This window comes from Loxodonta africana, chromosome 1 (genome assembly GCF_030014295.1).
Source record: "Loxodonta africana isolate mLoxAfr1 chromosome 1, mLoxAfr1.hap2, whole genome shotgun sequence".
NCBI classification, from domain to species: Eukaryota; Metazoa; Chordata; class Mammalia; order Proboscidea; family Elephantidae; genus Loxodonta; species Loxodonta africana.
Genome location: NC_087342.1, coordinates 87,166,793 through 87,180,638, shown reverse-complemented (window position 1 = coordinate 87,180,638; position 13,846 = coordinate 87,166,793). Strand labels below are relative to the sequence as shown.

The 13,846-nt window shown below is 37.0% G+C and overlaps 1 protein-coding gene across 1 annotated transcript; it reads right to left on the bottom strand.

The window, feature by feature from the left end:
• Positions 1 to 12,414: 12,414 nt before the first annotated feature.
• LOC100668592 (olfactory receptor 14J1) lies at positions 12,415 to 13,481 on the bottom strand. Its single transcript, XM_010601192.2, has one exon. The coding sequence runs from the start codon at positions 13,384 to 13,386 to the stop codon at positions 12,415 to 12,417; it is 972 nt and encodes a 323-aa protein (XP_010599494.2). The 5' UTR covers positions 13,387 to 13,481.
• Positions 13,482 to 13,846: the final 365 nt, after the last annotated feature.

Here is a 13,846-nt window from a genome sequence, read left to right as displayed (position 1 = left end):
AATCAGATCGAAGATAGCAATTGTGGTAGTAGCTGGAAGAAAATGGGATACGGAAAACGGAAGATGCAGTAGAAAGGTATTAAACTAAATTTCCATTCATTTATCTTTCTTTGCTCCTTAAAACAATTATTTATTAAGTAACTGCTATGTATCAGTTGGAAACCCTGGTGGCATAGCGGTTAAGTGCTACAGCTGCTAGCCAAAGGGTCCGCAGTTCACAATCCGCCAGACGCTCCTTGGAAACTCTAAGCGGTAGTTCTACTCTGTCCTATAGGGTCCCTATGAGTCGGAATCGACTCAACAGCAGTGGGGTTGGTAGTTTTTTTTTTTAATGTATCAGCTGTGCTTTACATGTTTGAAATCCAAACATGTAGGTTACAGCCTGTACTAGTAACCTGGTAGTTATAGTTGAGACAAATGTGTTAAAGTCACTGGTTCTGTCACACACACAAAAAATAGTTAAATTAGTACCACCAAAAACCCCATCAACTTTCATTTCCACTAACAAACCCAATGCTTTTTTTAAGTCAACAGAAAAGCCATAATCAGCTGTTGACTACAGATTTCTGAGAACTGAATGTGTTGTATTTCTGCATACCATCTTGTCTTATTTCAGCAGATGGAATGCCCCTTTAGGGGAAATATAGTATTGGGAACTGAAAAATGGATTAGCTGTTGGACAGAGCAATCCCTAAGGTTCCTACCAGCCAAACAATTCTGTCATAGGGAGAGCGCCTGTAACTGTGGAGCCAAGGGTCAAATTGTGTAGCATTATTGCCCTTTCAATTAATATCTTATTTAATGGCATATCATTGAAATCAAGAGCAAAAATACTTTTTCAAAGGAAATACTTACACATCATCCTCAGATTTGGTGTTTAATTTTGTGAAGCATCTTCTGGTACCTAACTTAACTTTCTCTTTGAATCTTCATTTCATTCACTTTCTCTTCTTATTATTTGCAATATAAAAAGAGAATCTCAGGAGGAATAAAGGGCTACATATTTCTGAGAAGGAAGAAATCAAGCTTTGGCTTATTGCCCAATGTTTTGGGCTTTGTGGGATGGAAATAAACAGTATCTCTCCCTTTATTAAGACGCTCATCAGTCTACGAGGGCTGATGAGTCACTTCTTAAGGAGTCCCTCATATTTCTTGATTTTTCTTCCCTCCATCTGTGAGTTCTAGGTAACAGCTGGAACAACTGCTGTATCAAAGTCTCTTTGGGCTTTTTTCTGAACCATGTGACATCTTACCAAATGTTTTTTTTTTTTGTATTTTATAATTCATCTTACAAATGATAACTGGGAGAATGCTAAATCTTGAGGCTAGCCCTTGCTCCCCATTCCTTGCCATTTTTTGTTGGTCCACTGACTTTTGTTGGTCAATTCAATAGCTCTCTCATTTGCTTTATTTTTCCAATGTCAGCATCTCCAACTAACGCTCCAGACTTATTCTGCCTCCTCCACTTCTTCTCTTCCCCGAAGAATGAACTTGGCATTTTAGCATTCTATTTATACATCCTACTGACTGACATGGGTCAGTGGTTTTAGATTTACAATAAAAACAGATATTAAATTAACTAAAATCTTAAAAACTTGTTTTTGCTGCCAAATTTAAAGTCTCTTTTACTCTGTGAAAATGAATCATAAGGCTAATCTATCTAGAATTCCTCCAACTTCATCCATTTCCATCAAAACCTTTTTTTTTTTTTTTTTTATTAGATAGTAAAAATCAGGGGGAACTAGAGAGCAATTTTGGAACAACTGTGTTGGAGCAATTATGTTGTTTCCAACATATATCTCCCTTTTCAAGTTTCATTTTTTTGTCCTCTTTTTTCTTGAATTGGCAAAATGATATATAGCATTATTGTCTATACTTAATTTTTACGTTGGTTCATTAAATATTTTAATTTGCCAAATTTGCACAAGTAATTATCTTCCAACAGGGAAGTAAAAAAAACTAAACAATTTTAAGTGTTTATTTTTTATGAGACACGCACCATGCTAGAAATGATCATTAAATAAATTTTATTTAATCCACACAGACATTTTTATCTTCTAGGAGTTAAATCTCATTTTTATAGGAAAAACTAAGACTCAGAGTATTTAATTGAGATCTGAATCCCAAATACTTGGCCTTATAATTCATACTGCTAAGTTTCAGCTAAAAATCTCTAAGTTTTAATAAAAGATGTACAGGAGCATTGGGGAAAGCCACAATTACACTGAAAACATATCTATCCAAGGTGTCCCTCCTAGTGTTATCAGGAATTATTTGAATAAGTGTTTCACAGCTGTCTTACTGCGTACTTACATAAACACATAAAATATGAACATTTCTCAACTAACTGATTTTCCTTAAATAGCTCGTTATCATAATACATTCATATAAATTTGATATTTGAACTTTCTTAATCTGCCCATTTTCAGGGAAGTTAGTTAGCACCCTTCCCTGTTAGAATTAACACTCTGTTTTTTCAAACTGAACTCGATGAACATAAGGTTCTGTCAGAGTTCCCATAAAATATTTCCTTCTTTTCTTATCCAAGATCGGAAAACTCACCAAAGCTGTTTTTGGTGTGTGAGTAGCTATCAAAGCTGATCACCAACTTCAAACCTTTCTTTCCCATAATCAGACAGATCTTTTTAAACATGCTATTTCCCTTGAGAACCCAGTTCTTTTTTGTGTGTGTGGGGGGGCCAGGAGTCATCTTTCATAGTGGAAGCCTGAACTGAGTGATAAAACTATTCTGTTTTCTTTACCCCTCTGGCACTTAGAAGCAATGCAACTAAAATTCACACTTCAATTTCTATAAAGCAATAACAATTAAAAGTTTGTAATATTTAGTTCCAGTAATTTTTTTTTTAACTTTTACTGAGCTTCAAGTGAACGTTTACAAATCAAGTCAGACTGTCACATATAAGTTTATATACACCTTACTCCGTACTCCCACTTGCTCTCCCCCTAATGAGTCAGCCCTTCCAGTCTCTCCTTTCGTGACAATTTTGCCAGCTTCCAACTTTCTCTATCCTCCCACTCCTCCTCCAGACAGGCGATGCCAACACAGTCTCAAGTGTCCACATGATACAAATAGCTCACTCTTCATCAGCATCTCTCTCCTACCCACTGTCCAGTCCCTTCCATGTCTGATGAGTTGTCTTCGGGAATGGTTCCTGTCCTGGGCCAACAGAAGGTTTGGGGACCATGATCGCCAGGATTCCTCTAGTCTCAGTCAGACCATTAAGTGTGGTCTTTTTGTGAGAATTTGGGGTCTGCATCCCACTGATCTCCTGCTCCCTCAGGGGTTCTCTGTTGTGCTCCCTGTCAGGGCAGTCATCGATTGTGGCTGGGCACCAACTAGTTCTTCTGGTCTCAGGATGATGTAAGTCTCTGGTTCATGTGGCCCTTTCTGTCTCTTGGGCTCACAGTTATTGTGTGACCTTGGTGTTCTTCATTCTCCTTTGATCCAGGAAGTTCCAGTAATTTTTAAAGACATAAGCCAGTAAGAGCAGAGTTTGTTTCTCTTTGTACATCACTCCAAGCTCCTTTTCCTACTTCCCTGTCCCCCAAATGGCCCCCAGTTGAAATTCCCCAAGAGGCCATGCTTTTCCTTTTCACATCTAACCCCCCCCCCCCACGTAATAACGTGACACTATCTCCAAAGTAGTTTTAGCAATTAACACCTCCATCAACTTTCTATAAGAGTTCTCCTAGATCTATACACTTACCTAACTTGGTATTGCTCTGACAACAAGTATAAGTGTGAAATATTAGCACATTGTAGTTTTAATTTATTTTTTCCATTTTATTAAAAATATTTGATTTTTATTCACTTGTTGATTGACCATGTTGGGCTTGTTCATGAACTTTTGCTCATTTTCATTTGAGTCATTTTCTTTTTCCTATTGATTTGTAGGAATTATTTGTATCTTCAGAATACTATTCTAAATCTTGTCACTTATGGGGGTAACAAACATTCTATCTTATTCTGTACTTGATTTTTCACTTTTTATAGTTTTCTTTGTTGTACAAATATTCTAATGTAATTTGTGGAATTTGTTAAAATAAGTCTTTTCCTTTATGACAAAGACATTTTTTGTCTTTTGTAAAGAAATTATTTCCTATTCCAAGGGTATAAAGATGTCCTTGAGGTAACTTTTAAAAGTTTTGATTTTAATATTTAAATCTTTGATGTACCTGGAATTGATTTTTGGATATGGAGTTAGGTAGGTTTTAATCGATTTGTTTTTCTTTCTTCAATGTGGAGAACTAATTGTTCCAGTACAATTTACAGATTTAGAATTACTGTGTATGTGAGAATCTTTCCTGGGCCCTCTCTTCTCTTCCACTGGTCTACCTGACCATCCCTGTGTTAATACAACCAAAAAAAAAAAAAAAAAATCACCAAACATGTTGCAGTCAATTCCGACTCATAGTGACCCTATAGGACAAAGTAGAATTGCCTCACAGGGTTTCTAAGGAACGGCAGGTAGATCTGAACAGCCAACCTTTTGGTTGGTAGCCAAGCTCTTAACCCCTATGCCACCAGGACTTCTTTACATTGGTAGTTATTAAAAATTATATTTTCACTCTTTGTTTTTCTGGTGTGTAGAAATAAATTTTATATTTGAGCCAAGAAATTTGCTCAATTATTTTGTTTTTCTAATGCTTTTTCTGTTGGTTTTTGGAGATTTTCCTATGTAGTCAAATATATCTTCCAGGATTAAGAAAAAAAAAATTTTTTTTTTCCTCTAGTCAAATTTCTGTAGATTTCTTTTACTTTCCTTGTCTTAGTGCACGGACATTGGGCTTCAACAAAATTAAAAAAGTGTTTTGCCCTGCAGAAGAAACCTCTTCCTCCCCCCCCCCAATAAAAAATAAAAAGGCAAGCCCCAGGAGGTTGGGGAAAATATTTGTAACACTACTATATCTGAAAAAAGACTGAATCCAGAATATATTGATAGATATATAGATATACACACATAATCATATATGCCTTACAACTCAATAATATAAAGACCTACGATCCACTTAAAAATGGGCAAAGGATTTGAACAAACACTTCACAAATGAAGATACAGAAACAGATCATAAGCCCATGAAAAGATGCTCAACCTCGTTAATCATTAAGGAAATGCAAATTAAAACCATATTTATACACCACTGTACACATATTTTATCAAGCCAAAAATTAAAAATACTGACAATACCAAGTGTTTGTGTGAATGTGGAGCACCTGGGACTCTTAGGCACTGCTGCATATTATTATGAAATGTAAAATGGAACAAACACTTAGAAAATTAGTCTGATAATTCTTTTAAAAATTAAACAAACACCTACCATATAAACCCAGCTATTCTAGGCCTTAAAAAGGAGCCCTGGTGGCATAGTGGTTAAGCACTCAGTTACTAACCCAAAGGTCAGCGGTTTGAGTCTACCAGCAGCTCTGTGGTAGAAAGATGTGGTCATCTGCTTCTGTAAAGATTCATAGTCTTAGAGATCCTGTGGGGCAGTCCTTCTCTGTCATATAGGGTCACTGTGAGTCAGAATCTTCTTGATGGCAATGAGTGTTTGGTATTCCAGTCCTAAGGATTTATTTTAAAAAAAAAAATCAAAACATATGTCAACAAAATGACTTGTACACAATTATTCATAAAAAGCTTTATTTATAATAGCCTCAAACCAGAAACAACCCAATTGTTCACAAACCACTGGGTAAATAAACAAAATATGATATATTTGTATAATGGAATACAATTTAGCAATAAAAGAGAACCCAACTGTAAATCAATCTCAAACACATTATGCTCAGCAAAAGAAGCTTGACACCAAAGAGTGAATATAATTTCACTAATATAAAATCCTGGAAAAGGCAAACGAATATATAGTGGCAGAAAACAGGTTAGCAGTTTTGGGGGCAAGGAAAGAGGAAGGAAGGACCAAAAAAAGAAGCAAGACTCTTTAGGAGGTAATGAAAATGTTCAGTATCTTGATTATGAGTGGTGGTTTAATCAGTATACATAATCGCCAGTGGCACGATGGTTAAGAGCTTGGCTGCTAGCCAAAAGGTCAATAATTTAAATCCACCAGCCTCTGGCTCCTTGGAAACCCTATGGGGCAGTTCCACTCTGTCCTATAGAGTGTCTCTGAGTCAGAATGACTCCCCAACAGTGGGTTTGGGTTTTTGGGTTTATAGAATGTAAATGGATGCAATATGCTATATGTAAATTTTGCCATAATAAAGTTGATGAAAATGCAAAACAGAGAAAAAAAAGTTGTATTCAAAATAAAATTTATATTTCATTAAAAATTGAAAGTTTGTGGAAACCATTTATAAGGCTGTTCCAATGGACCAGTCCAACATAATGTTTGTCTGGACCAAAAAGATGACAATAGAAATAAAAGATATAATCAATAGTGCTGATTGATTGGATGAAAGCATTGAGTAAATGGGAATATTCAAGGATCTGACTTCAACAAAAGGTGGACAGAAGATTTATTGAGATGAGAAATTTGGGATGAACAAATAAATGAAAAAGGGAACAAAGAACAAATTGAGAAACTGCCCATGATAACTCCATCATTGAGGTGTGTGACTTCCTAAGACTAATCTGCCAATTTTTGCAGGCATTTCATTCCTTTTCGATAGGTAATCTCTGAATGACATATTTGGTTGAATAAAGACTTCCTTTATAAATAGTGCATCTTATTTATCTGAGGGTGTTGGTGAGGCTCCAAGAATATTTTCCCTCTTAAACCTAGCTCCCCCCACATGTCTGTCAGTTTCTTGTACTGTGGGGATTGTGTGTTGCTGTGATGCTGGAAGTTATGCCACCAGTATTCAAATAGCAGTAGGGTTATCCATGGTGGACAGGTTTCAGCTGAGCTTCCAGACTAAGACAGACCAGGAAGAAGGATCTGGTGGTCTACTTCTTAAAAGAATTAGCCAGTAAAAACCTTATGAATAGCAGTGGAACATTGTCTGATATAGTGCAGAAAGATAAGCCCTCAGGTTGGAAGGCACTCAAAATATGACCGGGAAGAGCTGCCTCCTCAAAGTAGAGTTGACCTAAATGACTTGGATGGAGTCAAGCTTTTGGGGCCTTCATTTGGTGATGTGGCACAGCTCAAAATGAGAAGAAACGCCTGCAAACAAATTAATAATTGGAATATGGAATGTACAAAGTAAGAATCCAGGAAAATTGGAGATCACCAAAAATGAAATGAAACACGTAAAGATTGATATCCAAGGCATTAGAGAGCTGAAATGGATGACCATTGGTCATTTTGAATAGGACATCACATATGGTCTACTATGCTGGAAATAACAACTTGAAGAGGAATGGTGTTGCATTCATGTCAAAAAGAACATTTCAAGATCTATCCTGAAGTACAACCGTGTCAGTGATAGGATAATATCCATAAGCCTACAAGGAAGACCAGTTAATACAACTATTATTCAAATTTACCCACCAACCACTAAGGCCAAAGATGAAGAAATTGAAGATTTTTACCAACTTCTGCAGTCTGAAATTGATCAAACATACAATCAGGATGCACTGATAATTACTGATGATTGGAATGTGAAAGCTGGAAACAAAGAAGGATCTGTAGTTGGAAAATATAGCCTTGGTGGTAGAAACGATATGGGAGATCGCATGATTGAATTTTGCAAGACCAATGACTTCTTCATTGCAAATCCTTTTGCACCAATATAAATAGCAACTACACACGTGGACCACGCCAGATGGAATACACAGGAATCAAGTTGACTACATTTGTGGAAAGAAAAGAGGGAAAAGCTCAATATCATCCATCAGAACAAGGCCAGGGGCTGACTGTGGATTAGACCATCAATTACTCATAAGCAAGTTCAAGTTGAAACTGAAGAAAATCAGAGCAAGTCCACAAGAGCCAAAATATGACCTTGAGTATATCCCACCTGAATTTAGAGACCATCTCAAGAATGGATTTGATGCACTGAACACTAATGACCAAAGACCAGACAAGTTGTGGAATGCCATGAAGGACATCATACAGGAAGAAAGCAAGAGGTCATTAAAAAGACAGGAAAGAAAGAAAAGACCTAAATGGATGTCAGAAGAGACTCTGAAATTTGCTCTTGAACTTCGAGTAGCTAAAGCAAAAGGAAAAAAAATGATGAAGTCAAATAGCTGAATAGAAGATTTCAAAGAGCAGCTCAAGAGCAGCTCAAAGACCTGGAGATAGAAAACCTAAAGGGAAGAACATGCTAAGCATTTCTCAAGCTGAGAGAACTGAAGGAAAAATTCAAGCCTTGAGTTGCAATACTGAAGGTTTATATAGACAAAATTATGAATGATGCAGGAAGCATTGAAAGAAGATGGGAGGATTACACAGAGTCACTCTACAAAAAGAATGGTCAATGTTCAAACATTTCAGGAGGTAGCCTATGATCAAGAACTGATGATTCTGAAGGAAGAAGCCCTAGCTTCACTGAAGACATTGGAGAAAAACAAATACCAGTTGAGATGTTTCAACACACGGATGCAGCACTGAGAGTCTGACTTGTCTATGCCAAGATATTTGGAAGAGAGCTACCTGGCCAAGTGACTGGAAGAGATCCATATTTGGGCCCATTCCAAAGAAAGGTGATCCAACACAGTATGGAAATTATCAAATAATATCATTAATATCACACAAAAATAAAATTTTTCTGAAGATAATGAAAAAATGTCAGCAGAAATACACTGACTGGGAACTGCCAGAAATTCAAGCTGGATTCAAAAGAAGGCTTGGAATGAAGGGCATCATTGCTGATGTCAGATGGATTTTGGATGAAAGCAGAGAATATCAGAAAGGTGTTTACCCGTGTTTTATTGACTATGCAAGGGCATTTGACTGTGTGGGTCATAACAAATTATGGATAACTTTGTGAAGAATGGGAATTCCAGAATACTTAATTGTGCTCTTTAGGAATCTGTACATAGATCAAGAGGCAGTTGTTCGAACAGAACAAGGGGATACTGCATGGTTTAAAGTCAGGAAAGGTGTGCGTCAGGGTTGTACCTTTCACCATACCTATTCGATCTGTATGCTGAGCAAATAATCTGAGAAGCTGGACTATGTGAGAAGAACAGGGCATCAGGATTGGAGGAAGACTTATTAATAACCTGCATTATGCAGATGACACAGCTTGCTTGCTGAAAGTGAAGAGGACTTGAAGCACTTATTGATGAAGATCAAAGACCACAGACTGCAGTATGAGTTGTGCCTCAACATAAAGAAAACAAAAATCTTCACGACTGGACCAGTAAGCAACATCATGATAAATGGAGTAAAGATTGAGGCTGTCAAGGATTTCATTTTACTTGGATCCACAATCAACACGCTTGGAAGCAGCAGTCAAGAAATCAAAAGATGCATTGCATTGGATAAATCTGCTGCAAAAGACCTTTGTAAAGTGTTGAAAAGCAAAGATGTCATCTTGAAGACTAAGGTGCACCTGACCCAAGCCATGGTGTTTTCAGTTGCCTCTTATATGTGCGAAAGCTGGACAATAAACAAGGAAGATCAAAGAATTGATGCCTCTGAATTGCGGTGTTGGTGAAGAGTATTGAATATACCATGGACTGCCAAAAGAATGAACAAATCCGTCCTGGATGAAGTACAACCAGAATGCTCCTTAGAAGCAAGGATGGCAAGACTATGTCTCACATACTTTGGACATGTTATCAGGAGGGATCAGTCCCTGGAAAAGGATATCATGCTTGGTAAAATAGAGCATCAGTGAAAAAGAAGCCCCTCAACAAGATGGATTGACACAGTGGCTGCAACAATGGGCTCGAGCAGAGCAACAATTGTGAGGATGGCTCAGGACTGGGCAGTGTTTCATTCTGTTGTGCATAGGGTGACTATGAGTTGGAACCAACTTGATGGCACCTAACAACAGCAACACCAAAACTAGCTCAAAATTATCTCAGTCAAATAAACAGGAAATTCTACGATGTTAATTATCTTTGTTTAGTATCATTTTTTCTCTTTCCTTTGAGAATTTCAAAATTCCTTTTGCTGGAAAAAACACTCTATGTAATTAAAATTTAATATTAACGCATTCCATGGAATTTTTCCTCTTTTAAAGGAGATAAAGCAGAGGATTGTTGTGCACCCAGGGAGGTGCAAGGATGTATGGAACACATACAGGTGATGGGAGAAGAAAGAAAAGGGAATTCTACTACTACGCGTGTGTTCTAAGGAGCTTATCATACATGTGCACAAATAAGTGTATGGAGTAAGAAGTTCATCAAAGTATTGTTTAGAATAATGACAACAGAAATGAAAACATTCTGAACAGGTGTAATATGACATACAGCCAGTGCAATAATTTTATATTTTCAACTAGAAACATGCTTATGACATTATTTTGGAACAAATAAGTTTAGTAATCATTACGTACAGTAAGATTACTTTGCAATATAATATTTACATAGGCATGTGTATGAATAGAAAAATATCTAGAAGGGCATTCATAAGTTGCACACTATCAATTGCAATGGATTTATTTTTTACTTTTAATTATGTCTTTGTTTAGCTCCATTTTGGAATTTTATGCAAATAACATGTAACCTCTTTACATTTTACATACATATATATATCTAGTATATGTGTGTGTAAATATTATATATATATAATGCACATGTAAAGAAAGGAATGGTTGTTTACCAAGTTCCAGGCCTGTAAAATATGGCTCTAATTTTTTGTCATCAATTCCAACCGTAGACTGGAAGAAATGTATGACCAAACATTTATGTTACAGACAGATCCATTAATTTAAAAAATGCTGTATTAAAAATAACCCTCCATTACTCAACAATTGCTCATTCCCATTGTTATTAGAGCACATAGTTTAATTTATCTCAGTGAATAAACCTTGAAAACATTTAGGGAAATGTAATTAGATACAAAGGGCAAATATTATATGATTCCACACATAGAAAATATCTAGAGTAGGAAAATACATAGAGATAAAAGCTTATTAATGGTCGCCAGGAGCTGGGAGGAGTCCTAGTGGCACTGTGGTTAAGAGCTGGGCTGCTAACCAAAAGGTTGGCAGTTCAAATCCACCAGCCCTTCCTTGGAAGCCCTATGGGGCAGTTCTGCTCTGTCCTATAAGGTCACTCTGAATCGAAACCAACTCAATAGCAACAGGCTTTTGGTTGGGGCTGGGAGGAGGAGGGAATGGGGAATTATTGTTTAAGGAGTGAGGAGTTTCTATCTGGAGTGCTAAAAAAATTTTGGAAATAGAGGTGATGGTTGTACAACATCATGAATAATGTAGTTAATATCACTGAATTGTACATTGGAAAATGATTAAAACAGCAATTTTTGTTATATATAGTCTACCACAATAAATTTATTATTTTTTTAATTGAAGGCAGTGGTTTAATTTTGTCTTTTTATGAATTATGAGGCTTTTTTGAAGGAATTTGTAGCATTACCCAAAAATGAGTCAGATCTTAACATACACAAGACTTGTCACTCATTATCTTACACAATCATAGGTTTGATCTCTTCATGTACTACTCATTGTTGTACTTTATGGACTCAGGAGGTAACCCCCACCCCAACTCTGCAAAAACATCTCCTCAAACTGTTCTACAGATCAGGAGAGGAAATGAATTAGTATATAAGTTTCCATTAATGGAAAAGCACATATCTGATAGTTATCTCATTAATAGATTATAATAGTATATGCTTGTTTTTATAGCTGATGCACACACACTCATATCTGGGTAAAACAAAAATTTGCAATGAATAGAGGTAAATAAACAAGCTTTGAGTCAGAGAAATATTAGTTTGAATCACAGATTTACCACTTTTTATTTGAGAAATCTCAAGAAAATGAATTCTTCTCTCCTAAATTTTGTGTCCTCATGGGTGAAATAGTGACAATATGGCATAGCAAGAAGAATTATTTGCTAGGGTTAAAAGTAAAACGTATAAGAATACCTGGCATTTAGAAAAAAATTGTGTAAATAGCTATTATAGTACTTAATAGGAAAGGAAACTTAATACGGATAGGGAACTAGGAGGCCCACTAAAAATCACATGCATGCATTGTGCATATACTCACACATTAACATAGTCATCCTTACCTGAACCTATTGTCAAAACCAACTATAAATTATGCTAGCCAGCCCCCAAACTAATTGCATTTTCCCTTTTGTTTCAGACAAATTCCCAAAAGATGTCTTAAAGAGACATCTTAATTAGAGGCAGAAGGTCCAACATCCTTAAGAGCATAACATCTTTAATTTAGGAAAAATGAGATTTTGAGAAGAAAAGAAAAAATGGAAGAAGAGTTCTGGGGAGAAATAGATTCATCCCTTTAAAGATCTAAAACATATTAACAATGTCTTTTATTCACATGGTTCTTTAGAGTTTAAAAATGGCTTTTAAACCCATCTTTCTCTGAACAAATTCTTCTTTTGACAGCACCTTCCTCAGAGCTGCCTTCATGGCTTCATTCCGTAAACTGTAGATGACTGGATTGAGCGTTGGAGGTATCACAGTATAGAATATGGAGAACATGAGGTCCATAGCTGATAGGGAATCAGAGGGTGGCCTTAGAAACTCAAAGCTTACAGCTGAGAGGAAGAAAGTAACCACAAATAGATGAGGTAGACAGGTGGAGAAGACCTTGGTCCGTGCCTCAGCTGATGGAATTCTCAGTACTGTGGAGAAGATGTGGATGTAGGAGAGCACAATGGAGATCAAGCAGATAAATGCTGTGGAGGTTGTGAATGCAGCCACTGCCATCTCATTAATGAAATCGTAAGAGCAGGATAGTTTCAGCATCTGAGGAACATCACAGAAGAACTGATGTATGACTCGGTCCCCACAGAGAGGTATGGAGAAATTAATGGCTGTGTGCATAAGACCAGAAAGGCCCCCAGCAACCCACACAGCTATCACTGCACGTCTACAAGCACTGGGATCCATAACGACCTCGTAGTGTAGTGGTTGACAGATGGCCACATACCGGTCATAAGACATCACTGTGAGGATGGCCACTTCGGATGAGGCCAGAGCTATGAAAAATAAAACTTGAAGAATGCACTGACCAAGGGAGATGTAACCATTGTCCGTAAGTGAGTTTGCAATGGACTGGGGGACAGTGACAGAGATGAAGCAGACATCCAGAAGCGAGAGGTGCTTCAAGAAGTAATACATGGGGGAATGGAGATGATGGTCCAAGGTAATGATGGTGATAATGAGCAGATTGCCTGTCAAGGCCAGGAGGTATGTCACCAAAAATAGCAGTGCATGTAAAATCTGAAACTTACGGTCATCAGAAAACCCCATGAGGAGGAATCCACTCATTGAGGTCAAGTTGGCCTTGATCATTTTGAAGACAGCAAGTATGATTCTGTTTAGGAAGCCAAGGAATTGTAGGGAAAGAGCATATGATACTTAATATACACCTATGTCGAGTAACTCAGTGTCCTCCGTGTTCAGTTCAGGAAAATCTTTAACCATTTATTCAAAGCATTGCTGCTATTAGTTGACATCAAGTTGATTCAGACTCATGGCAACTCCATGCGGAGTAGAACTGCTCCATAGGGTATTCAAGGCTATGGCTTTTCAGAAGCAGATGACCAGGTGTGTCTTTCCAGGCACTGCTGGGTTGGTTCAAACCACCTACCTTTCTGCTAGTAGTTGAGCACTTAACTATTCAACAACATTGCATAGATTAAAAAAAGTAATGATAATTTTCTGGATCAGAGTTTGGATTGTCAAAGGTAGAAAAATTAACAGAGATGATAAAATCTTTACTCTCAAGTAACTCAGTGAAAATGATTCTGAT